The 27,652-nt window shown below is 47.9% G+C and overlaps 1 protein-coding gene across 1 annotated transcript; it reads left to right on the top strand.

Annotated features, from left to right (window-relative positions):
* Window positions 1–27,652, top strand: LOC115831525 (dynein heavy chain 2, axonemal-like). Its single transcript, XM_030800105.1, is given in 15 exon segments — window positions 1–83; window positions 1,900–2,079; window positions 6,082–6,143; window positions 10,939–11,109; window positions 16,889–17,117; window positions 18,047–18,157; window positions 18,624–18,862; window positions 21,188–21,379; window positions 22,084–22,241; window positions 23,053–23,140; window positions 23,859–24,064; window positions 24,541–24,670; window positions 24,937–25,119; window positions 26,958–27,410; window positions 27,413–27,652. Coding segments are annotated over 14 exon segments (2,628 nt in total). The 5' UTR covers window positions 1–83; window positions 1,900–1,913.

Below are 27,652 nucleotides of genomic sequence, written 5' to 3'. Positions count from 1 at the left end.
CGCCGGCCCGAGAGGGCTGCGCGGGGCAACTTCTTAGAGTGGCCCATCGGTCGGTCTAGGGAGGAGAGGGTCAGCGTGGCAAGGTGTGTGTCGGGGGCAGAGGGAAGGAGGGAAGGAGTGCTGGGGAGAAGGGGCAGTAGTGTCGGGGTAGGAAGGGACAGTTGTAGGGGAGAAGACGCAGTTGTGGAGGGAGAGGGAGCAAGGAATATTTGTGTGGGGGAGGGGGAGGAGAAGGGGCAGTTGTGACAGTTGGGGGGAAAAGCGATTTTGAGGGGGAAATTTGCCTGCTGGTAACCAGTTTAAGGAGAAAGCCTGGCCCCTGCGGTATTTCCTAGTAATAGAGTGAGCCCCGGGTTAGCAGAGCAGTTCCTCCAGGGGCCTGCGGTGTGGGATCGCGTGGTGAACCCCACGGTGCATGCGCCTCAGGCTCCAGTTTGAGGCAGGAAAGCGCAGCTTGATGCTTCTCTGGAGACTGATGGAGGAAGCCTCCTTGCTGTAGTTGGTTTTATTGATTTGTTGGCCCAACAGAACGTTTTTCCTTGGAGCAAAGTACCAATCCTTCAAGTTTGAAATTCATAACCTGAGATCAATGCCTGTGGCAGCCTGTGGGGATGAGGAAGGAGAGCCACAGGTGGCGTTAGGCTGCAGCTGAATGAAAAGAGAGTGCCCAGCGCCTCAAACTTTGCCCTTGGGATTCTGAGCACCTGCCCGAGATCCCCGCTTCCTGCCATCCTACTTTTCTGAGAGAGGCACCACTGTGGCCTTCCTCGTGCCCCAGTTGCTTTTTCCTCATTACACAAATTGAAATTTATGATTGGAGGACTTTTGTCCTTCTTGCTTCCAATCTGTTCTCAGGGCATTTTGAGTCAAATAAATGATCCTGACTGATCTTAACAATTAGCACAGAGTTCCTCAGCCAGCTATGCTAAGAGACCTCAGTACACACAAAACAGTATTCCTGCCCCTCAGGACTTCAGAGTGATAGAGCCAGGTGGCAAATACTGTTTTTCTCTATTTACAGATGTTGCAGATTTTAGTGGGATTGGGAGGAGCATTTTTCCATTTAACTTGGGAGGAAAAGAGGTACATAGGAAAATCATCTTGGTTTGCTTGAATGATTGAACAGTGACAAAGGGTGGGGGATGTGCACCCCTTCCTTGATCCTCTCTCACTCACTCATGGTCCTGGAGAGTGGAATGGATGAGGTTTGGGCAACCATACTTCAGCTTAATAGATCTTTTCCTGATTATCTTATGTTCTCATACCCCAGGGCAGAGATGGGGTGTCTGTTTGGCCATCTTTTTTTTTTTTTTTTTTTTTTGAGATGGAGTCTCATTCTGTCAGCCAGCCTGGAGTATAGTAGCTTGATCTTGGCTCACTGCAGCCTCCGCCTCTCGGGTTCAAGAGATTCTCATGCCTCAGCCTCCCGAGTAGCTGGAATTACAGGCACGCACCACCACACCTGGCTTATTTTTTGTATTTTTAGTAGAGACGGGGTTTTGCCATGTTGGCCAGGCTGGTCTCGAACTCCTGACCTCAGGTGATCCACCCGCCTCGGCCTCCCAAAATGCTGGGATTACAGGCATGAGCCACCACACCCAGCCTGGTCATCATCTTTAACTCCCATTTATTCCTAGTGCCTTGAGGGACTGATTTTGATTTTTAACCCAGTGCCCCGAAGACAGTAGGATATCCTAGGGAAAAACAGCAAGGCCTCCCAGGCCTCTGTGGAGTATAGAGCCCTTGTGATTAGTGGAGCAGGGTGTGGGTACCGCCAGAAAAGATGATCATATTGAGTTTCAGTCAATTTATGAATTCAAAAGGGACCACTTGTATCAGGGGGCTGGTTCGGGGGTGGTGATATCTGCTTGTGGACTCTCCATTCCTGTGTACCTGTAGGTTTTGCCTGCACGATGTCCAGCAAAGCTGAGAAGAAGCAGCGATTGAGTGGCCGAGGAAGCTCCCGGGCAAGCAGGTCGGCGGGGGCCCCTCAGGCTGCTGTGGCCACACGGGAGCAGGGGAACGCCCTGGCTGTCAGTGAGCCAGAGCCGCAGGCTGAGCTTCCCAAGGAGGAGCCTGGTGGGTACTTGCTGGGGTAGAGGATGCTTGGCAATGGAGAGGGGGGGGAACGTCAGGGGGGCTTAGAGGCATTTTAGGGCTGGGGAGCAGGCACTGTTGCTTCTGGGCAGGAAACCGGCTAAGTGACGCCCCCAGCCATGGAGGTTCAGCAGCCCTGCCACTGGGTCCTTTTTTTGTGTGTCTTCCTCCTGGCCAGCCTCGTCCTTGTTCTTTCTGTCTTAAAATTTCCCACAATATACCAGGAGTTCACCAGCCAGTCCTTTCTCTAGCCTCTTCCTCCTTATTTCAAGTGTTCCTGGTTGCTCCTACCCCACTGAAGAGGGTTTGATCTCTTCCTTTTTCCCATTTTCACCCTGGGTGGCAAAACAAATAATGTGTTTCTCCCATTAAGCCCATCACCATGGAGACTCAGCCTGTTTTGCCACCCTTTGAATCCGAAGCCCGGCTGATGCTTTCTACCATCTGTTTAAGGCTCTTGTATCTCCGCCCTCATTTTGGCAGGGACTTGGTAGACTGCGGAGGTTCAGGTTCAGGACGACAGGAAAGAAGTCTAGATCTAGGAAGGAAAGAGTTTAACGAGGCTGCCTCTTGTGGCTTTGACCTGAGGGGTTCCTTTCCTGTGGGTGAGCCGGAGCCAGTAAGGTCGGAAGGTTTTTGGTAGTTGTTGCTATTGCTGGGTTCTCCCCGAGAGCACAGGTCAGTGTAGACAGGACTATGAGCTAAGTGTAGACCCTCCTTCTTTACCTGGAGCTCCTTTACACTGATAGTAGCTTGTCAAGATGAAAAGAAATAGAATCCCTGTTCTAAAATTAAAGGTTGAGAGATTAAACATGGGCATGGGAGAAAAGTCCCTGGGCTATAGAACCTGCCTTAGGTTCCAGGATCTTAGAAATATGCAGAATGTATCCTTCTGAGTTCTGAAGTGCTCAGGTGAAAGCAGTTAAAATGGGACTGCTGGGTGCTAGAAGGACTAGGGGAAGATGGGAGGGAAGGCAGTGAAGTTCGGTTTGGAGAATCCTCTGGGGAGGGAAGGGAAGGAGCTTTAAAATGAACGTGTTGGCCTTCGAACAGCAAGGATTTCTGCCTCTCCCAGCTCTAGCTTCTTTTTCTTTTCTTTTCTTTTTCTTTTTGAGACAAAGTCTCACTCTGTCATCCAGTCTGGAGTGCGGTGGCATAATCTCAGCTCACTGCAACCTCTGCCTCCCGGGCTCAAGTGATTCTTGTGCCTCAGCCTCCCGAGTAGCTGGGATTACAGGCATACACCACCATGCCCAGCTTATTTTTTTTCTTATTTTTTTGAGACAGAGTCTCGCTCAGTTGCCCAGGCTAGAGTGCAATGGTGTGATCTCAGTTCACTGCAATCTCTGACGCCTGTGTTCAAGCGATTCTCCTGCCTCAGCCTCCTGAGTAGCTGGGATTACAGGTGTGCGCCACCACATCCGGCGAATTTTTGTATTTTTAGTAGAGATGGGGTTTCACCATGTTGCCCAGGCTGGTCTCGAACTCCTGTCCTCGAGTGATCCACCTGCCTCCGCCTCCCAAAGTGCTGGGATTACAGGCATGAGCCACCGCACCCAGTCTCCCCTGGCCTAGTTCTTGGCTGGAACCTGAATGCCAGCAGTTTTCCCAAGGGAGTTGGATCATCTCACCTACCGCTAAGCTCCGGAATCGCCTGTTCCATCTTTTCATGCCTTCCTGCCTCAGCCTCTGTGCCTCATTCCCCTCTTAGTTTTCCTTTCTGGAAGCCAGAGGGAGTGTCCTGTTCCTCATGGTCTTTTGGTTATATCTCATTTGTTCCTTCTTCCTTTCAGCCCCTGGGGGGATGGGAAAGCCACCAGTTTTACCCCAATCTCCTGTGTGACCAGTAGATCAGGAGGCAGAGAAACAGAGCCGCTGGGTTTTATGGGAGTCAGAGTGGGCGTGGCAGAACTGAGTGCCCAGTAGGCCAGTGCTTTGGAGAAGAGCTGATTCCTATGAGCCTCAACTTCTCTATGTGGGAAGAGGAGTGGGGGAAGATGGAGGGCCAGAAGCTGCGTGCCTGGAATAACCTCAGTACTAACCACCTTCATTCCCTCACCCCTACCCTAGTCAGTGTTTGTTTTATTTTTATTTTTTGGAGACAGAATCTCGCCCTGTCACCCAGGCTGGAGTGCAATGGCGTGATCTCAGCTCACTGCAATCTCTGCCACCCGGGTTCAAGCAATACTCCTGCCTCAGCCTCCCAAGTAGCTGGAATTACAGGCACCCGCCACCATGCCCGGCTAATTTTTTGTATTTTTGTAGAGACGGGGTTTCACCATCTTGGCCAGGCTGGTCTCGAACGCCTGACTTCAGGCGATCCACCAGCCTCAGCCTCCCAAAGTGCTGGGATTACAGGTGTGAGCCATCGTGCCCGGCCCCCAGTCAGCTTTCTACATTAAATTGAGAGAGAATTCACTGACTATAAAATTTACCTTTTTAAAGTCTACAATTCAGTGGTTTTTGGTATATTCACAAAGCTGTGCTACGTTCCCAATATCTAATTTTAGAACATTTTTATCTGGCCAAAAGAAAGCCACTTTGGCCGGGCGCGGTGGCTCACGCTTGTAATCCCAGCACTTTGGGAGGCCGAGGTGGGCGGATCACGAGGCCAGGAGATCGAGACCACAGTGAAACCCCGTCTCTACTAAAAATACAAAAAAAAATTAGCCGGGCGTGGTGGCAGGTGCCTGTAGTCCCAGCTACTCGGAGAGGCTGAGGCAGGAGAATGGCGTGAACCCGGGAGGCGGAGCTTGCAGTGAGCCGAGATTGCGCCACTGCACTCCAGCCTGGGTGACAGAGCGAGACTCCGTCTCAAAAAAAAAAAAAAAAAGAAAGCCACTTTAAGCACCTTGAGAAATTGGCACCAAGTGACTCCTATATCTTTACTTCTAAGTTGCATCAGAGCCTCGTCCTTTAGCAGTCACTCCTGGTTCCCCCTTCCCCCCAGATCCCAGGAACTGCTCATCTATTTTCTGTCTTTATGGATTTGCCTATGCTGGACATTTCATCGAGTGGTCTCTCATGACTGGCTTCTTTCACTTGGCACTGTGTTTTCAAGACTCATCCATGCTGTAGCATGAACCACACCGCCATGCCTTCTGATGGCTGAATAATAGCCCACTGCATGTTTACATCACTTTTTGTTTATCCATTCCTCTGTTAGAGGACACTGGGCTGTTGCCACCTTTTGCCTATTGTGAATAATGCTGCTGCGAACGCTGTAATGCAAATGTCTCTTTGAGTCCTTCCTTTCAAGTCTCACCGGTCTCTACCTAGAAGTGGAATTGCTGGGTCATTGGGTGACTGCGTTTAGCTTTCTTTCTTTCCTTTTTTTTTTTTTTTTTTTTTTTTTTGAGACAGAGTCTCGCTCTGTCGCCCAGGCTAGAGCGCAGTGGCGCAATCTCTGCTCATTGCAAGCTCCGCCTCCCGGGTTCATGCCATTCTCCTGCCTCAGCCTCCAGAGTAGCTAGGACTACAGGCTCCCATCACCATGCCTGGCTAATTTTTTGTATTTTTTAGTAGAGACGGGGTTTCACTGTGTTAGCCAGGATGGTCTTGATCTCCTGACCTCGTGATCCGCCCACCTCAGCCTCCCAAAGTGCTGGGATTACAGGCGTGAGCCACCGCGCCCGGCTTTTTTTTTTTTGAGACAGTCTCACTCTGTCACTCAGGCTGGAGGGCAGTGGCACGATTATGGCTCACTGCAACCTCTGCCTCCTGGGTTCAGGTGATTCTCCTGCCTCAGCCTCCCGAGTAGCTGGAATTACAGGCACCCGCCACCACACCTGGCTAATTTTGTACTTTTAGTACAGGCAGGGTTTCACTATATTGGCCAGGCTGGTCTCAAACTCCTGACCTCAGGTGATCTTCCCGCCTAGTACTCCCAAAGTGCTAGGACTACAGGCGTGAGCCACCACGCCCGGCTGACTGTGTTTAACTTTCCAAGAAATGCCTTCCTTTTTGTATCTTTATTCTTCCCAGAGCCACGGTTGGAGGGACCTCAAGCACAGAGTGAAGGATCAGTGGAGCCCGAGGCAGATGTGGTAGGCTTGGGTCTTCCCTGTGGCAAATATTCCTCCCCCAAAACTGGTGAATCAAAGGATCAGTTGTGGATGGCGCATGAGGAATTCTCTCTTGTCTGCCACTTCTTCTACTTCCTCTCTGCTGTTAGGCTACTCACCACAAATCCAGTTCACTGAGTAAAAGACAAAGTCATCTGTGCCTTCGCCAGGAGAGTGGAGGGCTTTAAGTAAGGCACAGGTCTCTCGTCTCCCCACCTTGGGTCAAACTGTGATGAGCTTATTCATCATGTGGGTGAACACCTGAACAAGTTGAACGAGCTGGGAAGACATTGTCCTAATTGGATACTAATTTCTAAGACATTCTCTTTCCACCTTTCCTTCAGTTCTTTCCTTTGGCTGAAGAATTTACAGAAGCTGCTTCAATCGCTTTGAGAAATGGCACTAAATGACCTCTGCTTCTTTATTTCCAAGTTGCATCAAAGCCTAGTCATGACCATAGTTACCTGGGTGAGAAGAATAGAGTGGTGACCTTGACATTTTTCAAAAAGGGAGAGAAAATTAATAACTATTGAAGGAAAAATGGCAAGAGACAGAAAAGTAAAACAGAGAAAATAAAACTCATGGTGTTACTGCCCAAACACATTTAATATTAATATTTGATATGTCTGGCCAGGCGTGGTGGCTTAAGCCTATAATCCCAGCACTTTAGGATGCCGAGGTGGGTGGATCACCTGAGGTCAGGATTCGAGACCTGCCTGGCCAACATAGTGAAACCCCATCTTTACTAAAAATACAAAAATTAGCAGGGTGTGTTGGTGGGCACCTGTAATCCCAGCTACTCAGGAGGCTGAGACAGGAGAATTGCTTGAACCCAAGGGCAGAGGTTGCAGTGAGCCGAGATCGTGCCACTGTACTCCAGTCTGGGCGATAAGAGCAAAACTCTGTCTCAAAACAAACAAACAAACAAACAACAAAAAAAGATATTTTGATATATCTTTTACTTTTTTTTTTTTTCTGAGATGGAGTCTCGCTCTCATCGAGCAGGCTGGAGTGCAGTGGCATGATCTTGGCTTGCTGCAGTCTCCACCTCTGGGGTTTAAGTGATTCTCCCTCCTTAGCCTCCCAAGTAGCTGGGATTACAGGCATACACCACCACGCCCGGCTAATTTTTGTATTTTTAGTAGAGGCGGGGTTTCGTCATATTGGCCAGGCTGGCGTCAAACTCCTGACTTTAGGTGATCCACCTGCCTCGGCCTCCCAAAGTGCTAGGATTACAGGTGTCAGCCACCGTGCCTAGCCCATATGTTATGATTTTGTATTAAACCTTTTCATAAAACATTTTATTTGTATTATTATTATTTTTTGAGACAGAGTCTTGGCCTGTTGCCCAGGCTGGAGTGCAGTGGCACGATCTGGGCTCACTGCAATCTCCGCCTCCCAGGCTCAAGTGATTCTCATGTCTCGGCCTCCTGAGTAGCTGGGACTACAGGTTCCTGCCACCACACCTGACTAATTTTTTTTTTTTTTTTGAGAGTGGTTCTTGCTATATTGCCCAGGCTGGTCTTGAACTCCTGGGCTCAAGTGATCCTCTTGCCCCGGCCTCCCAAAGTGCTGGGATTAAGAACGTGAGCTACTGTGCCCAGGAACCTGGCTAATTTTTGTATTTTTAGTAGAGACAAGGTTTTGCCATGTTGGCCAGGCTGGTCTTGAACTCCTGGCCTCAACTGATCCATTCACCTTGGCCTCCCAGAGTGCTGAGATTACAGGTGTGAGCCACCATGCCCAGCTATTATTCTTCACGTTATATATTCTTTGTAAACTTTTTTTTTTTTTAAGAGACCGGGTTTCTCTCTGTTGTCCAATCTGGAGTGCAGTGAAACAATCATAGCTTACTGTAACCTTGAACTCCTAGGCTTAAGTGGTTTTCTTGCCTCAGCCTCATGAGTAGCTAGGACTACAAGCATGTGCCACCATGCCCAGCTAATTAAAAAAAAATTTTTGGCCAGGTGCAGTGGCTCACACCTGTAATCCCAGCACTTTGGGAGGCTGAGGCGGGTGGGTCACGAGGTCAGGAGATCGAGACCATCCTGGCTGACATGGTGAAACCCCGTCTCTACTAAAAATACAAAAAAAATTGCCGGGCATGGTGGCGGGCACTTGTAGTCCTAGCTATTTGGGAGGCTGAGGCAGGAGAATGGCGTGAACCTGGGAGGTGGAGTTTGCAGTAAGCCAAGATCGCGCCACTGCACTCCAGCCTGGGCGACTGAGCGAGACTCCGTCTCAAAAAAAAAAAAATTTTTTTTTTGGTGAAGATTATAGTCTCACTGTGTTGCCAAGGTTAGTCTTGAACTCCCAGACTCAAGCAGTCTCCTGCTTCAGCCTCCGAAAGAGCTGGGATTATAGGCGTGAGCCACAGGGCCACCACTTTTTGCAAACACCACTTTTCACGGCCATATAGCATTCTACGTTACATGCAGGTACCATAGTCAAACCATTACTCTTGGACATTTTGCCATTTCTAATTTTTTGCTCTCAGAATACTTTCATGAATATTATAAGTAAAACTAACACTCTTGAAATACTTAATATTTCCTTAAAATAGATTCCTGTATGTGGAGTTACTGAATCAAAGGATAAAGAACATTTCTATCACTTTTAATACCTCACACGTTCCAAATGCATTATACTTTTTGCCCTTATGCTAGCAATACGCCAGTACACCTTTTCCAAGCCTGGGTGTTATTTGTTTAGCAAGGATTTTTTTTTTTTAAATGATGGGCAATAAATGATTTTTTTTTTTTTTTTTTGAGACAAAGTCTTGCTCTGTTGCCCAGGCTGGAGTGCAGTGGCACGATCTCGGCTCACTGCAACCTCTGCCCCCAGGGTTCAAGTGATTCTCCTGCCTCAGCCTCCCAAGTAGCTGGGATTACAGGCACACGCCACCATGCTGGGGTAATTTTTGTATTTTTAGTAGAGACGGGGTTTCATCATGTTGGCCAGGCTGGTCTTGAACTCCTGACCACTGGTGATCCGCCTACCTTGGCCTCCCAAAGTGCTGGGATTATAGGTGTGAGCCACTGTGCCTGGCCTTCTTTGTTATTTTATTTGTATTTGACTTCAAGTGAATATATATATATATATATTTTATTTTTGAGACAGAGTCTTGCTCTGTTACCCAGGTTGGAGTGCAGTGGCATGATCTCAGCTCACTGCAACCTCTGCCTCCCAGGTTCAAGCAATTCTCCTGCCTCAGCCTCCTGAGCAGCTGGGATTACAGGTGCATGCCACCATGCCCGCTGATTTTTGTATTTTTTTTAGTAGAGGCGGGGTTTCACCATGTTGGCCAGGCTGGTCTCGAACTCCTGACCTTGTGATTCGCCCCCCTCCTTGGCCTCCTGAAATGTTGGGATTACAGGCGTGAGCCACCACGCCCGGCCAGTTTTTTTTTTTTTTTATTTGCATTTAAAAAAATGATATATCTATGCGGGTCCTTTTGTCTATTTGTTTATTGAGGTTTTAGTGTTTTTCTTATTGGTTCATCCTGTCTATATGTATTATAGGAAAGATTTTAGATCACTATTAATTTTTCTTGACCTGGGAACTTTAAGTAAGAGAGATTCCTTCTTCCAGGAGGAAAGATGAAAAGACTTCCCAAGTTCACTGATCTGTATCTTCATATCTTCTGGTTTCCTTTATTTATTTGTTTGTTTATTTTCGAGACGGAGTCTTGCTCTGTCGCCCAGGCTGGAGTGCAGTGGTGCAATCTCGGCTCACTGCAACCTCTGCCTCCTGGGTTCAAGCAATTCTCCTACCTCAGCCTCCAAGTAGCTAGGATTACAGGCACCCACCACCATGCCTGGCTGAATTTTGTATTTTTAGTAGAGATGGGGTTTCACCGTGTTGGCCAGGTTGGTCTTGAATGCCTGACCTCAGGTGATCCACCTGCCTTGGCCTCCCAAAGCGCTAGGATTACAGGCATGAGCCACCGTGCCCAGCTAATTTTATTTATTTATTTATTTTGAAACAGATTCTCACTCTGTCACCCAGGCTGGAGTGCAGGGGTGTGATCTCAGCTCACTGCAATCTCTGACTCCTGTGTTCAAGTGATCCTCCTGCCTCAGCTTCCTGAGTAGCTGGGATTACAGGCATGCACCACCACGCCCAGCTAATTTTGTATTTTTAGTAGAGATGAGGTTTCTCCATGTTGGTCAGGCTGGTCTTGAACTCCCGACCTCAGGTGATCCACCTGCCTCGGCCTCCCAAAGTGCTGGGATTATAGACGTGAGCCACCACGCCTGGCCCTTTTTGGTGTTTTCATGTCTTTTTCCCCTCCTCGCTTTTTCCTTACTGTTGCACCAATTGACTTTTACCCAGTATTTTACACTTCTTTTGGACTCCATCGTGAAGAAATTGCTCCTGTACCCTCTCCCTTTTCCAGCTTGTGGTCTCCCTGCTCCTAATTGCTTGATCGAGGCTAATATCCTACACATTCCCTTAATTCACCTTTACCTTTGAGATCGAGGTCTGACATTTTAAAAAACTACAGGCATAAAGATCATCTCTTGCATTGGGTGGATAATATCCCAGTTTTCCAGTTCTCCTCTATGATTTTTTTTTTTTTTATGCTTAGAGGCAAGAAATCTTATTGTTCTGTTTCTTCCAAAGCTTGAAATCTATCATTCAATTTCTCCTAACCATTCTGAACCTGTCTGGCTTCTCTCATCTCCCATGTCCTCACTTGTGATTGTGGATGGGAGGAATGACTCATCCTGGCAGTTGTAGTTACTTTGGCCCTCTGTTTGCTCTCCTTCTATAGAAGCCCCTTTTCCTTTCCCGAGCTGCGCTGACAGGACTGGCAGATGCAGTGTGGACACAGGAGCATGATGCCATTCTGGAACACTTTGCCCAGGACCCTACAGAATCCATCCTCACCATCTTCATTGACCCTTGTTTTGGGCTGAAGCTAGAGCTGGGCATGCCTGTACAGGTGCGTACCCTACATTCCCAGATCAAAGGTGGTCCTACAGAGAGCTGAGGGCTCTCAGTTCCTTCGTCATCCTTAAGTCTTGTCATCTCCTGTGCCCACGGCCTATTGAGCCCCACTGTGTCAGGCACCCTACTTGGTGGCAAAGATAGGAAGAAGGATGATGCAAGAATGCTGTCATGGGCCGGGCACGGTGGCTCACACCTGTAATCCCAGCACTTTGGGAGGCAGAGGTGGGTGGGCAGATCATGAGGTCAGGAGATCGAGACCATCCTGGCCAACATGGTGAAACCCCGTCTCTACTAAAAATACAAAAATTAGCCAGACATGGTGGCGGGCACCTGTAATCCCAGCTACTCGGGAGGCTGAGGCAGAAGAATCGCTTGAACCCGGGAGGCGGAGGTTTCAGTGAGCTGAGATCATGCCACTCTGCACTCCAGCCTGGTGACAGAGAAAGACTCTGTCTCAAAAAAAAAAAAAAAAAAAAAAAATGCTGTCCTGGTCTAGTGGGGAAGACAGACATATAAGCAAATTAAGCAAATATTTACTGTAGTTTGTGATCATGGGCAAAGCTTTACAGGAGTGTTATGGGAACAACTAACGGAGCCAGTGGAATTCTGGGAAGGCTTGATGGTGGAGGTGCTATTTGAGCTGGGATGAAGGGTAAGTAGGATTCCATCAAGACTAGGTAAGAGCTATTCAGTGAAGACCACTCTATGTACAAAGAAAAGAGAAGTAGTGGGAAGTGATACTGAAAGGGGCTTGGGGTCAGCTTGTGAAGGGCCTTGTATGTTATACTTCAGAATTTGGCTGCTATCCCAGAGAGTGCTACTGAAGTCTTTTATAGTTTAGATAGATAACTATTTCAACAATGTGGAGAATACATTAGACAAGGGTAGACCTAGGGTAGGGAGACAGTTAAAAGACAGACGGATAGTAAAATGTTGCTGGTAGAATCTGGGCGGTGGTCGTACAGGTCATCATTGTAAAATTCTTTGAACTTTTCTGTATATATCTTTGAAAATTTTGGAAATAAAATGTTGGAAAAGTTAAAAGGCTGTTGCTTTGCTCTTATTGGCAGCACATATACAAAAGTGGAAAGGATGAGGATGATTGGCATGGCCCTGTGAAACAATGATGCAATTTGTGAAGCATTCTGCATTGAACATGGGCAGAAAACCTTTTGCCCTGTGCACTGGCAGTAATCAGCCACAAAACAATGAAAAAAGATTTCATTCGCAAAAGGAACCAAAATTTGCAAAATATATTTGAATATACATTTTAATATAAAAGTATGATTTATATGAAAGAAAAGAACTTTGTTGCAGGCCATGAAAAATGATTCAAAGAAATGAGCCACAGCTTGTTTTGGAGTAGGAATCTTAATATCATAAAGATCATTTTATATAAAAAACTATCATATTTGGCTCACACCTGTAATCACAGCACTTCAGGAGGCTGAGGTAGGCTGATCGCTTGAGCCTAGGAGTTCGAGACCAGCCTGGGTAACATAGTACAACCCCATCTCTACAAAAAATACAAAAATTAGCCAGGCATGATGGTGCATGCCTATAGTCCCAGCTACTTGGGAGGCTGAGGTGGGAGGATCACTTGAACCTGGGAGGTGGAGGTTGCAATGAGGTGTGATCACTTCACTGCACTCCAGCCTGGGTGACAGAGTGAGAACCTGTCTCAAAAAAAAAGAAAAGAAAAGAAAAGAAAAGGGCCAGGTGAAACTTCCTTTAAAAATTATTACCCTTGAATACCTGATAAAATGAGCAAAAAGTAAAACTACCGAAAAATAGAAAAAACCAAACCAACCAAAAAACCACAAAAAAACCCTGAGAGTAAACAAATTTAATCTAATACACTTTTAAAATGGGAGACCAATGAAAAACATATGCACCGAGTCAAAGAATGGTGCTCCCCCGGTTACATGGAGTGAATGCGAGAGGGTGTAATAAAATTTTAGTAAAGAGAAAGACAGGCCTGTGCACTGTGGAGGCTGAAGCCAAAGGATTACTTGAGCCCAGGAGTTTGAATCAATCCTGGGCAACATAGCAAAACCTCCAACTCAAAAAAAAAAAAAAAAAAAAAAAAAGAGAGAGAGAGAGGAGGAGCCTAGGTTTGTTTGTTTGTTTGTTTGTTTGTTTTGAGACGGAGTTTTGCTCTTGTTACCCAGGCTGGAGTGCAATGGTGCAATCTCAGCTCACTGCAACCTCCGCCTTCCGGGTTCAAGCGATTCTCCTGCCTCAGCATCCCGAGTATATGGGATTACAGGCATGTACCACCACACCAGGCAAATTTTGTATTTTTAGTAGAGATGGGGTTTCTCCATGTTGGTCAGGCTGGTCTCAAACCCCCGACCTCAGGTGATCCACCTGCCTCGGCCTCTGAAAGTGCTGGGATTACAGGTGTGAGCCACCACACCCGGCTTGAGCCGAGGTGTTTTAACAAAGATTTTTCACTGCCTTAAATTAGCACTAACCACCTGTCCATTTCCCTGAGGCAATTCTCTTAGGCCAAAGAAAAGTGAATAAAAGATAAAACACCCAACCCTTTCACTTTAGCTTCCAGGGGCAAAAATAAACTGGTCTCTCACGGTGGGAGGTCAAATCACCCACAGTACATTAGAGCAAAAAGAATGAGTTCACATGCTTGCTGCCCAAGCACGAGCAAAATGAAAAGAAATTGCATGGTAACTGCAAGCGCATTACATCAAAGAAAAAAGAGGAACAAAGCATGCAAAAGAGGAAAACATAACTGTGAACAGGAGGAGATTCCTCACAACAGTACCATATTCTACTACAACTTAATAAGACCAGGGATTCAATTAAAAAAAAAGCTGAGCGCTGAAATGATAAAATATGAGAATGAGATAAAAGGGAGATTGCAGATTTTAGGAAATGAATAAAGCGGCGTGTTATAAAACCAGTAGATTGGAAATAGCAAGGAACTGAATAGCTAACCCAGAAAATGCTATCACTGACAGAGGAGGGGCTTGAGGTAATCACAGTGTGTGCAGAAGAAAAAGCCAAGGACATTAACACAATTAGAGAAGCTAACAGATACGAAAGACTAACATAGATGATCTTGTATACAGAGCCAACACATGAAACAATAGAAATGTAAAGAGAAAATACAAATCATTTCCCTGAAATGCAGAAGGAACCGAATCTGGTAATCAAAAAGGACACACTGTATTCCACAAAATTTGTTACACATCTTGGCTAAGCTACTCAATTGTAGGAAAAATTAATTCCTTAGGAATATCCCCTATGTGGTAATCCTGCTAAGAATATTTAACTTGAATCTGGCAATAAGGAGACCATCCGATAAATCCAAATTAAGAGACATATTGGGAAAAGAAAACTGGCCTGGACTATTAGAAATATCAATGCCGTGACGTGAGAATCGCTTGAACCTGGGAGATGGAGGTTGCAGCAAGCCAAGGTTGTGCCACTGCACTCCAGCCTGGGTGACAGAGAGAGAGACTGTCTCAAAAAAAAAAAAAATAAAAATTTAAAAATTATGGGCTGGGCACGGTGGCTCATGCCTGTAATCCTAGCACTTTGGGAGGCCAAGGCGGGTGGATTGCCTGAGCTCAGGAGTTTGAGATCAGCCTGGGCAACATGGTGAAACCCTATCTCTACTAAAATACAAAAAAATTAGCTGGGTGTGGCAGCATGCACCTGTAATCCCAGCTACTTAGGAGGCTGAGGCAGGAGAATCGCTTGAACCAGGGAGGCAGAGGTTGCAGTGAGCCGAGATCGTGCCATTGCACCACTGCCTGGGCGACAGAGTGAGACTCCGTCTCAAATAAATAAATAAATAAAATAAATTAAATTAAAAATAAAAATTAAAAATAAAAAGAAAATGAATGCCATGAAAGAAAAAGGTTGGAGAGTGGTTTAAAATTAAAGGATACTAAGAGACATGACCATGTGTGATCTTGGATTAGATTCTGGATTGGGTCTTTCAAAGCAGTGAGCTAATAGAACTCGAAATTGAAAGTTAGTGAGAAAACTCATAATATTTTTCATAATCTTTTTTTCTTACCACCATAGAAAGGGATCCTTTGGGAAGAAACCTCTCTTCTGGATGAAGAAACATTTATTTGAAGCTCAAGAATTCCTTTATAGCTACTTCTATTTCTTTTTATTTGCTTAAATTCAAGTAAAATTAAATTTAATAGTTTTAATTAAAAACAGCTTGCTCCTATTTAAAAATAATGATTTTAATTAAATTTTCTATATGTATATAGCTATAGAAAAATATGTAGAATAATGTTGTCTCTAATATTAACAATATTAATTTTTAGGTGGTGGAATTTTAGATGACATTTTAACTTTTATCTTTGTACTTTTCTGCATTGTTTCAATTATTTATATTTAACATATGTCATCTTCACAAAAATAATAGTTGTTAAGCTTTTAAAAAGGTGGACATGGCTGGGCACGGTGGCTCATGCCCTTAATCTTAGCACTTTGGGAGGCCAAGGCAGGCAGATCACCTAAGGTCAGGAGTTTGAGACCAGCCTGACCAACATGGAGAAACCCTGTCTCTACTAAAAATACAAAAATTAGCTGGGTGTGGTGGCACATGCCTGTAATCCCAGCTACTCGGGAGGCTGAGGCAGGAGAATCGCTTGAACCCGGGAGGCGGAGGTTGCGGTGAGCTAAGATCGTGCCATTGCATTCCAGCCTGGGCAACAAGAGCGAAACTTCATCTCAAAAAAAAAAGACACAAAATGTCAATATTTATTTTATTTCTGGGTGGTAAGAAGACAGATGATTATTAATTTCTTCCTTGTGCTTTACTTTGTTTTTAAAATTAAATGAATTGTCAGCAGGGCGTGGTGGCTCGTGCCTGTAATCCCAGCGCTTTGGGAGGCCGAGGCAGGTGGATCATCTGAGGTCAGGAGTTTGAGACCAGCCTGGCCAACCTGGTGAAACCCTGTCTCTACTAAAAATATAAAAATTAGCCAGGTGTGGTGGTGCGGGCCTGTAATCCCAGATACTTGGGAGGCTGAGGCAGGAGAATTGCTTGAACCCGGGGGGGCGGAGATTGCAGTGAGCTGAGATAGTGCCATTGCACTCCAGTCTGAATGACAAAGCAAGACTCCGTCTCAAAAAAAAAAAAAAAAAATTGCCAAGACTAGTCAAAAAAGCACTAAAAAAAACAAATGAAACAGGTGAGTCTGATATTAGGGTGGAAATGGCCTTTCTAAATATGTAGCAGTCAGAACTTTAAGGAGTTTTATATTTAATTACACGAAAGATATATGCTTTTGTATGTAAACCACAAAAACTCACCATAAGCAAAATTGAAGCATATATGTTAAATTTTGGGAGAAATATATGCAACCAAAATGGAAAACCCTAGACAATTGTCTCTTCCTTCCAGTCCTTCTCCTTTCTGCTTTTTCCATTGGCTGAAGTGCTTCCTCCATTCCATCTTTTCTTTCTATTGATCCATTCATCCATCCAACAAATATTATTGAGCATCTACTCTATGCCAGGCAGTGTACTAGGTTCTGGAGCCTAGTTGGACAAAATGTACAGTCCCTACTCTCAAGGCATACTCTCTGCATTTCCTCCCCACATCTCTGGATATGGAATCTTATATCCGTGAAAAGAACAGGAAGCACTTCATGGCACTTCCATTTAGAGAAGGATCAGGATACCCTGAGGGACATGAGAAAGAACTCAGCCAGGCTTTCGTGACTGGGTGTCATGGCTGGGCCTGGAGACTGAACTCTGATCTGCTGTCTTCCATGCAGACCCAGAACCAGCTTGTCTACTTCATTCGCCAAGCACCGGTCCCCATCACCTGGGAGAACTTTGAAGCAACCGTGCAGTTTGGGACAGTGCGGGGCCCCTATATCCCGGCCCTGCTTCGGCTGCTCAGTGGAGTCTTTGCCCCTCAGATCTTTGCAAACACAGGCTGGCCTGAGAGCATTAGAAATCATTTTGCTTCTCATCTGCACAAGTTCTTGGCCTGCCTGACAGGTAAGTGGGAAGACCGGAGTGACTAGTTTCTCCTTAGTGTCCCCCAACTGTACAACTAGTGAAGTGGTGGGTCCGTCGTCAGAGCACCTGCGTGGAGGAAGTATTCAGCATGCTTATCGAATTGGTAGAATAAGGTACAAGATTATTCTTCTTCTTCTTCTTCTTCTTCTTCTTCTTCTTCTTCTTCTTCTTCTTTCTTCCTCTTCTTCTTTTTTCTTCCTTTTCTTTTTTTTTTTTTTTTTGAGACGGAGTCTCACCCTGTTGCCCAGGCTGGAGTGCAATCGCATGATCTAGGCTCACTGCAACCTCTGCCTCCTGGGTTCAAGCGATTCTCCTGCCTCAGCCTCTCGAGTAGCTGGGATTACAGGCACATGCCACCATGCCTGCCTAATGTTTTGTATCTTTAGTAGAGATGGGGTTTCACCATGTTGGCCAGACTGGTCTGGAACTGCTGACCTCATGATCCACCTGCCTTGGCCTCCCAAAGTGCTGGGATTACAGGTGTGAGCCACCACGCCCTGCCAAGATCCGCTTTCTAATCCAGACACACTTTTCTGTTGTAGAACTGGTTGGCCAGACCTGCTTCAACTTAGACTTGGAAATTTCTAAGAGCACATGTGGGGGAAGGGGAAATATAGGTGCTGTGGGGGCACTGGGGGGACTCGCATGTCTCGTGGTAGAGAGTATTGAAGGCGCGATACAGATCTTTGACCTTATTTTATGGCAATTTCTTGTTATAACTCCATGAGGTTTCCCTCTTGTCTTTGGTCATTTCCTGATATCAAAAAAGCATGAGTCATCATTTCTCCCACCTGCTCTCCTGAAATGCATATGCTTCCTGGTCCCCTAACGATCATCAACTGTGATTCCTTCGGGGCCAGCAAGAACTCATCCCCTCTGTCCACTTCCACAAACTTTCCTTTCCTTAGACACTCGCTATAAACTGGAGGGGCACACGGTCCTCTACATCCCTGCAGAGGCCATGAACATGAAGCCTGAGGTGGCGGTAAAGGACAAAGAGCTGGTGCAGCGGCTAGAGAGTGAGTGGCTGGTACTGCCAGCGTTACCTGGCGATCACAGGGGAGAGGGAAAGGGGAGGCCTGGATGCTGACAATGGAGTTGGGTTAGGAGGTCTCTGTCGGGGTTGTGGGGAGGGAAGATGCCATTGGGAAGCATGTGAAGAAATGAAGGAGATTTTTTTTTTTTTTTTTTTGAGACGGAGTCTTGCTCTGTCGCCCAGGCTCGAGTGCAGTGGCGCGATCTCGGCTCACTGCAAGCTGCGCCTCCGGGGTTCACGCCATTCTCCTGCCTCAGCCTCCCGAGTAGCTGGGACTACAGGCACTTGCCATGACGCCCGGCTAATTTTTTGTAATTTTTTTAGTAGAGATGGGGTTTCACCGTGTTAGCCAGCATGGTCTTGATCTCCTGACCTCGTGATCCGCCCACCTCGGCCTCCCGAAGTGCTGGGATTACAGGCTGAAGGAGATTTTGTACTCTCCCCTGCAGCCTCCATGATCCACTGGACCCGGCAGATAAAGGAGATGCTCAGTGCCCAGGAGACTGTGGAGACAGGAGAAAATTTAGGTCCTCTGGAGGAGATTGAGTTCTGGCGCAACCGATGCATGGACCTGTCTGGCATCAGTAAGCAGCTGGTGAAGAAGGGAGTGAAGCACGTTGAATCCATCCTGCACCTTGCCAAGTCGTCCTACTTGGCGCCCTTTATGAAACTGGCACAGCAGATCCAGGTTTGTGAGCGAATCAAAGGATTCAGGCTCAGCAAGAAGTGGGCAATGGTTGGGATGATACAGGGAGCTAAGTAAGGAGAGGGAGCCAAGGCAGTCTTCGATAGCACAGACTGACTCACCCAGGGTTCGGCCTTGTACTTGCAGTAGAGTATAACATAGTAGAATAGAGGGTCCCTAAGGAGAGACACATCGAGTTAACCAATAAATATACATCAAGTACCTTCTGTGAGCACAACCCCTGCCACCCAGCTGGGAAAATAAGATTACCCAAAACAGGATTACTAGACAGCGTGGGAGCCTAAGATGATGTGGTTCAGTCCAGGAATTACAAGATAAATACCCTTTTTCTTTGTTTGAATCTGCCTTCCAAGGAAAATCCAAGGAAAAGGGATAAACACTTTTTTTCTTTTTCTTTTCTTTATTATTATTATTTTTGAGACAGAGTCTGGCTCTGCCGCCCAGGCTGGAGTGCAGTGGTGTGATCTCAGCTCACTGCAACCTCTGCCTCCCAGGTTCAAGTGATTCTCCTGCCTCAGCCCCCTGAGTAGCTGAAATTACAGGTGCCTGCCACTAAGCATGGCTAATTTTTGTGTTTTTAGTAGAGACGGGGTTTCACCATGTTAGTCAGGCTGGTCTCAAATTCCTGACCTTGGTGATCCACCCACCTCAGCCTCCCAAAGTGCTGGGATTATAGGTGTGAGCCACTGCACCCAGCTCTTTTTCTTTTCTTTTCTTTTTTTTTCCTTTTGAGACAGGGTGCTGGAGGCTGGAGTGCAGTGGCGCGATCTCGGCTCACTGCAACCTCTACCTCCTGGGCTCAAGGGATCCTCCCACATCAGCCTCCTGAGTAGCTGGGACTACAGGTGTGCACCAGCATGCCCGGCTAACTGTTGTATTTTTTGTAGAGACAGGATTTTGCTACGTTGCCCAGGCTGGTCTCAAACTCCTGAGCTCAAGTGATCCACCCACTTCAGCCTCTCAAAGTGTTGGGATTACAGGCGTGAGCTACCTCACCCAGCTCAATTGTTAATTTTTTTTTATTATTATTATTTTGAGACAGAGTCTTGCTCTGTCAACCAGGCTGGAGTGCAGTAGCGCGATCTTGGCTCACTGCAACCTCTGCCTCCCGGGTTCAAGCCATTCTCCCGCCTCAGCCTCCCGAGTAGCCCACCGCCATGCCCGGCTAATTTTTGTATTTTTAGTAAAGACAGGGTTTCATCATGTTGGCCAGTCTGGTCTCGAACTCCTGACCTCAGATGATCCACCCACCTCGGCCTCACAAAGTGCTGGGATTACAGGCATCAGCCACCTCGCCTGGCCTAATTTTTCAATTTTTTTGTAGACAGGATCTCACTATGTTGTCCAGGCTGATCTCAAACTCCTGGTGATCCTCAGCCTCCGAAAGTGTTGAGATCATAGGTGTGAGCCACCACACCTGGCCAATAAACATTAAAAAAAAATTTGACATGATGTGACAAGCTGATTATGTTAGTGCTGGGTCACACAGGAAGTAAGAGTGGCTTGTAGAATACAGATAGAAGACCTGTCTTCCTAGGTGAAAATTTCAGCTGGGTATTAAGGGAATTGAGCCAGAACTAACTGGAGGAGCCTAAAGCCCTGGCTGTGAACAGGGCAGTGAAAGGGAACTGAGTGACAACTATGGGGATGAATGAGTGTGATGTGCAGCCAGTTGATCAACAGCAACAGAGTGTCCACTTAGTGCAGAGTCTTGAATTCAACTGGAGAAAACAGACACAAAATCTAGAAAAATCTAGACTCGAGGGAATTCTCGGTCTGGTGGGGGAGCTAGGGCACACACATGAGGAAAGACAGAAAAGTTGACATGTGCTAACTCTGGTCCAAAGGCTCACAGAGACCTGAAATGATCGCTACTGTGTAGGGCTGATGGGAGGGATTCCTCTTAGAGGCAAGTCAGAATGGGGTTGAAGGTGGTTAAAAAGCATTTGTGGGCCGGGCGTGGTGGCTCACGCTTGTAATCCCAGCAATTTGGGAGGCTGAGGCAGGTGGATTACCCGAAGTCAGGAGTTCGAGACCAGACTGGCCAACATAGTGAAACCCCATCTCTACTAAAAATACAAAAATTAGCTGGGCGTTGTGGTGGGCACCTGTAATCCCAGCTACTCGGCAGGAGAATTGCTTGAACACGGGAGGCCGAGGTTGCAGTGAGCTGAGATCGTGCCATTGCACTCCAGCCCGGGTGACAAGAGTAACCTCTAAAAAAAAAAAAAAAAAAAAAAAAAGCACTTGTGTTGAATCAGTGCTTTCCAGTGCATAAATCTACTTCTTGTCTCTCTTTACTGCCAGGATGGCTCTCGTCAAGCACAGTCAAACCTGACCTTTTTGTCAATCCTGAAGGAACCTTACCAGGAGTTGGCTTTCATGAAGCCCAAGGACATCTCTAGCAAGCTCCCAAAGCTGATCAGTCTCATCCGCATCATCTGGGTCAACTCTCCCCACTACAACACTCGGGAGAGACTGACCTCGCTCTTCCGAAAGGTGTGCATATGCCGAGGGCGGGATGGAGGGGTTTATGAGGGTGGCCGGGTTTTCTGAAGCAGGGGGAATGCATTTGGCAGAGGATCTGTGGTTGAAAAGGTAGTGAAGACGGCCCTTCTGCTCAGAGACTGAGCTCAGAAGGCTCCTACCGGCATCGTCTGCTTTAGGGTTGCTCAGCGTTGGAGCCTGGGCTAGACTTTCTGTTTCTAGGTGGAGGTGGCTTAGGCAGGAAAAGGGACTTCAGAAGAGGAGTTGGTGGAACACGGGGAAGCAGCAGGAAGAACAGACCCCCAAGCTGAGCTGTGTGGAAGGAAAAGCTCTTCTTCTCATTCCTCAAGATGGAGATTGCAGTGGGGGAGAGGGGGATTTAGGAAGGAGCACCCGCTCTTGAGGAGCAGGGCCTGGTGCATTCACTGGGGGTGACAGAGCCAAAGAGTGGGAGAAGGGACACTGAGCTGAGACCTTGCTGGGCAGGGCAGCTGCAGAGCTGGGCTGAGGCAGAGTAAGGGGCCACCTAGGACAAGGAGTGGGCATGGAACCCAGAGGTGTCGGCCTGGCCAGGGGTGGAGAACCAGGGGTGGGATGAGTTTCAGGAATCAAATCAAGGAGTAGGGGGCTGAGACACAAGGTACGGGCGGGGGATGCAGAGAAGGAGTTGGGTGTCAAGGAGGCGGGTACAGAGGCTGTGGGGACTCCTTCCGCAGATGAGCAATGAGATCATCCGCTTATGCTGCCACGCCATCTCCCTGGACCGGATCTTTGAGGGATATGTCTCTTCCAGCAAGGAGGACCTGCAAGGCTGCATTCTCTGTTGTCATGCTTGGAAAGATCACTACCTACAGGCTGTGCAGATGCACACCCAGTACGATACGCCTCCCCTAACATCCCATATCTCAACTCCCTTGTCATCCCTGTAAGAGGGTAGATTCTGACTTCTTTCTTGTACACTTTGTTTAGCCTCCTGGTTGTATTTTCCTAGACCCAGGAGTTTCTACATCTGGCCAAGTTTTCTCTCTGGATACAGACACTGTAACTCATTGCCCTGGCTTCTCCTTTTTTTTTTTTAATCTTAATTTTAATTTTAATTTTTTTTGAGACAGAGTCTTGCTCTGTCACCTAGGCTGGAGTGCAGTGGCATGATCTCACTCACTGAAAGCTCTGCCTCCCGGGTTCACGCCATTCTCCTGCCTCAGCCTCCCCAGTAGCTGGGACTACAGGCGCCCGCCACCATGCCAGGCTAATTTTTTGTATTTTTAGTAGAGACGGGATTTTACCATGTTAGCCAGGATGGTCTCGATCTCCTGACCTTGTGATCCACCCGTCTCGGCCTCCCAAAGTGCTGGGATTACAGGTGTGAGCCACCGCGCCCTGCCTGGCTTCTTATTTTAATAATCTCTCCTCCTTGATCCCAGGAACCCTACCTGATCTTTTCCTCCTATCTTGACCTCATCGTCTAAAATTCCATTATGTATGAATCTGCTCCTAGAACTTAGATGCTCTGTCTCCTGTCTGGTTCTTCTCACCTTGAGTCTTGTCCTTTGGGATTCAGGAGAGTTGTTTCTCGGGATCTGATTTTCTAGGGCTTTCCCTGAATGCAGGGCTCCTGGTCTAGCTTTGCATAGCCAGACTGATGCTCTTGCCTTCCAATTCAGTCAGCCTTTCTCCTGACGCAGGTTCTCCAGTCGGGGCTGGGTCCTAGACCAGACCAGCATCTTTGCTCAGGTTGATGCCTTTGTGCAGCGCTGCAAGGACCTTATTGAGGTGGGAAGACTGAAGAACCAAAAGCTAACAGTAGACCCTCCAGAATCCCTCCCCACCTCCCACCCCAGGAACCAGGGCAAACGGGGCAGAGGCTAAATATTGAACTTATGGCCGGGCGCGGTGGCCCACACCTGTAATCCCAGCACTTTGGGAAGCTGAGGCGGGCAGATCACCTGCGATCAGGAGTTTAAGACCAGCCTGGCCGACATGGTGAAACCCCGTCTCTACTAAAAATACAAAAATTAGCCGGGCGTGGTGGTGCATACCTGTAATCTTAGCTGCTTGGGAGGCTGAGGCATGAGAATCTCTTGAACCCAGGAGGCAGAGGTTGCAGTGAGCCGAGATCGCGCCACTGCACTCCAGCCTGGGCAACAGAGCGAGACTCTGTCTCAAAAAAAAAAAAAAAAATTGCACTTACCACATTGGCTTTTCCTGCACAATTGTGTGTCCTGCCACCACACCACTTTTTCTGGCATTTGCCTCTTATCGCTGCCCTACTATTTCATATTTCATTCTGTGGCCAAAGTTCATCCCAGCAGCCCCCTGCAGCTGGTTGGCCCTTCCTGTTTTTTAGATATTTTCTTTTCTTCTTCTTTTTTTTTTTTTCACTTGCCATCACTCGCGGTGACGTTTTTAGACGTTTGAAGCTAAACCAAATAGCGTAGGACTTTGGAGTTTGGAAGGAAAGCAGGAACCCTCACGCTGTCTTCTTTTTTAGGTATGTGACTGTCAGTATCACTTCGCCCGCTGGGAAGATGGCAAGCAGGGTCCCCTTCCTTGCTTCTTTGGTGCCCAGGGGCCACAGATAACACGGAACTTGCTGGAGATTGAGGACATCTTTCATAAAAATCTGCACATGCTGCGAGCCGTTCGCGGGGGCATCCTGGATGTCAAGAACACCTCTTGGCATGAAGACTACAATAAGTGAGGGAACCACAGGCTGATGCCAGGCGTGGGCAGGGAAGGCAGATCAGGCAGCCAAGAGTGGAGGAATGGCGAGAGTGTGCAAAGGAAATCGTGGAAGGACAGATCGGGATCGGGGCGATGGGGAGTGGGGACAGGAGAGAGTGCAGGGGAGGGGGGTGGCAGCTTGGGTTGAGGGTTCCAGAGTGAGCCTTTCCGGACTTGGATCTTGGTTCTGCCACATACCAGATATATGACATTGGGCAAATTACTCCACCAGCTCTCTCCGCTTCCTCCTCTATGCAATACGGTTAGAGATAGAGCCTATCTCACAGCATTGTTTTGAGGATTAAATGGATTCATGTAGGTAAAGTACTTAGAGTGCCTGGCACACAGGAAGCCCTCCGTCCTCAGCAATGCATGGGATTCTTCCTCAGGGGTTGGACTTGGGGGCAGGCGAGGGCACTCAGCTGCCACATGCCTCTCCACTGGTGCAGGTTCCGTGCCGGAATCAAGGACCTGGAGGTGATGACCCAGAACCTGATCACCTCAGCCTTCGAGTTGGTGCGGGACGTGCAGCACGGCGTGCTCCTGCTGGACACCTTCCACAGGCTTGCCTCCCGCGAGGTGCGGCTGCCCCGCGGCTTCCTCGGCTTCCCGTCCCGCGTGCTTTCCTGGAATCCCTTCCGAGCCTTCCGGAGACCCTCCTGCCTCCACGTGTGCCCTTCTCCATGTCCAGAATTCGGGCGCCTCTTGTCTTTCTTCTGTTCCCTGGCTTCGGCGTCCCCGGGAGTGTGACTCCCGCAGCGGGGTGCAGCTTTCCTCTGGGATGAGTGACCGGAGGGAACCCGCCTTCCCGGGCACGTCGCCAGCCTCTTCTTCTTCTTCCCTAGGCTATCAAGCGGACTTATGACAAGAAGGCGGTGGATCTCTACATGCTGTTCAATAGCGAGCTGGCCCTGGTGAACCGTGAACGGAACAAGAAGTGGCCAGACCTGGAGCCCTACATGGCGCAGTATTCCGGACAGGCGCGCTGGGTGCACATCCTCCGGCGTCGCATCGACAGAGTCATGACCGTAAGTGCCTGGCCTTCTCCAAATTCTGTCGTCAGTGAGACGGCCGGGTTTGCAGGCCGTGCCGTGTGCCGGGAGGGATGGGGGACGGCTCCTGAGAGGTTCCCCAAAGAGTCTTCATGACCAGCACCTATGTCGGTGAGGGGAGTGGCAGGTTCAGTTCAGTGAGGTAAGTCGCGGGTTAAGACCTGCAGAGGTGGTGCGTGAGGCTGGTAGAACATGGGCCATTTTAGGAATTTCTTTTCTTTCTTCCTTTCTTTTTTCTTTTTCTTTCTTGCTTTTTTTTTTTTTTTTTTTTTTTTTGAGACGGAGTCTTCGCTCTGTCACCCAGGCTGGAGTGCAGTGGCTCAATCTCGGCTCACTGCAAGCTCTGCCTCCCAGGTTCACGCCATTCTCCTGCCTCAGCCTCCCGAGCAGCTGGGACTACAGGCGCCCGCCACCGTGCCCAGCTGATTTTTTTGTATTTTTAGTAGAGACGGGGTTTCACCGTGTTGGCCAGGATGGTCTCGATCTCCTGACCTCGTGATCCGCCCACCTCGGCCTCCCAAAGTGCTGGGATTACAGGCGTGAGTCACCGTGCCTGGCTTCTTTTTCTTTTTTCTTTTTTTCTGAGAAGGAGTTTTGCTCTTGTTGCCCAGGCTGGAGTACAGTGGCGTGATCTCTGCTCACCGCAACCTTTGCCACCCAGGTCCAAGCGATTCTCCTGCCTCAGCCTCTCAGGAGCTGGGATTACAGGCACGCACCACCACGCCCAGCTAATTTTGTATTTTTAGTAGGGAAGAGGTTTCTCCATGTTGGTCAGGCTGGTCTTGAACTCCCGACCTCAGGTGATCCACCCACCTCGGCCTCCCAAAGTGCTGGGATTATAGGCGTGAGCCACCGCGCCTGGCCTCATTTTAGGAATTTCATATCAGGCTGCAGGGGAGGAATAGGGCTGGTATCTGAGGTGTCGGGTCAGTAGAAGATACAGCCTTATGATCCAGAGACCTGGACAGGTGACACCCTTACAGAGCCTGGTCTCTCTGGAAAGACAGCACAAAGAAACAACAGAAAAACATTGTTTTAAAACTTTTTGGGGCCAGGCGCTCACACTTGTAATCCCAGCACGTTGGGAGGCTAAGGTGGGTGGATCATTTGAAGTCAGGAGTTCATGACCAGTTTGGCCAACATGGTGAGACCCTGTCTCTACTAAAAATACAAAAAGTTAGCCAGGTGTGTTGGTGGGCACCTGTAATCTCAGCTACTTGGGAGGCTAAGGCAGGACAATTGCTTGAATCCTGGAGGCAGAAGTTGCAGTGAACCGAGATTGCGCCATTGTACTCCAGCCTGGGTGGTGGAGAGAGACTCTGTCACAAACAAACAAAACAAACAAATGAACACACACACACACACACACACACACACACACACACCCTTTGGGAATACAGGTTGAAAGCTGTTGAGGTAGTGACCTGCCATCATGCAGCTGGTGCTGGTAGAGAGTTAGGCAGCCTGCAGATAGTTGGAGGCTGGTTTGGGCCTGGTGGGCTACGCCTGGGCCTCATATCCTGCTCCTTCTGTGACTGACTTTTTCTCCCAGATTTTTTTCCTGAACAAATTCTCTGCGCTTTTCTTTCCTCATTTTGACTCCTTTTCTCATTGTGCCTTGGTCTCTTCCTGTCACCTTCCTTTTTGACTCTACCTTCCTTCTAAGTTATCAAAACTCAGTCCATCTCCATAGCAAGCCTTATGCATATTGTCGGGGTACGTGCGCATGCGCGTGTGTGTAGGTCTCAGGGAGATGGTGGCCCCTGGAGGAAGGTGGCAGGCCGGCTCCACCCGCCTGTTCTTCTTCCCCTCAGTGCCTTGCTGGTGCTCATTTCCTGCCCCATATTGGGACTGGAGAGGAGAGTGTGCACACCTATCAGCAGATGGTCCAGGCCATTGATGAGCTGGTTCGAAAAACTTTCCAAGAGTGGACATCAACGCTGGACAAGGATTGCATTCGGCGGTTGGATACCCCATTGCTGCGAATCAGCCAGGAGAAGGCGGGCATGCTGGATGTCAACTTTGACAAGTACAGGAGCCACCTGGCCCCTTTTCCCTACACTCCCCTTCTGCAGCTCTCCCAAGAATTTAACTCCCATCTTTTGACTCCTCTCTTCATTATTCTCTCTCTTTCTTATACTACAATATGTTTGCTATTGACATTTTACTTCGTTTTTTCTTCTTTTATTTTTGTCTCTCCCCACCTCCCACCCTGCTATCAACATTTTAATTTTACAACTTATCTTAAAACAAAACAAAACAAAACAGCAAAACAATGATCGGCCAGGCACGGTGGCTCACACCTGCAATCCCAGCACTTTGGGAGGCTGAGGCGGGCGCATCGCTTGAGCCCAGGAGTTTGAGAACAGCCTGGGCAACATGGCAAAACCCAGTCTCTGCAAAAAATACAAAGATTAGCCAGGCGTGGTGGTACAAGCCTGTAGTCTCAGATACTTGGGAGGTTGAGGTGGGAGGATCGCCTGAGCCCGGGAGGCAGAGGCTGCAGTGA

This window comes from Nomascus leucogenys, chromosome 19, assembly GCF_006542625.1.
Source record: "Nomascus leucogenys isolate Asia chromosome 19, Asia_NLE_v1, whole genome shotgun sequence".
NCBI classification, from domain to species: Eukaryota; Metazoa; Chordata; class Mammalia; order Primates; family Hylobatidae; genus Nomascus; species Nomascus leucogenys.
Note: the sequence above shows the minus strand (reverse complement) of the source record. Positions and strands in the feature narration are given on the sequence as shown.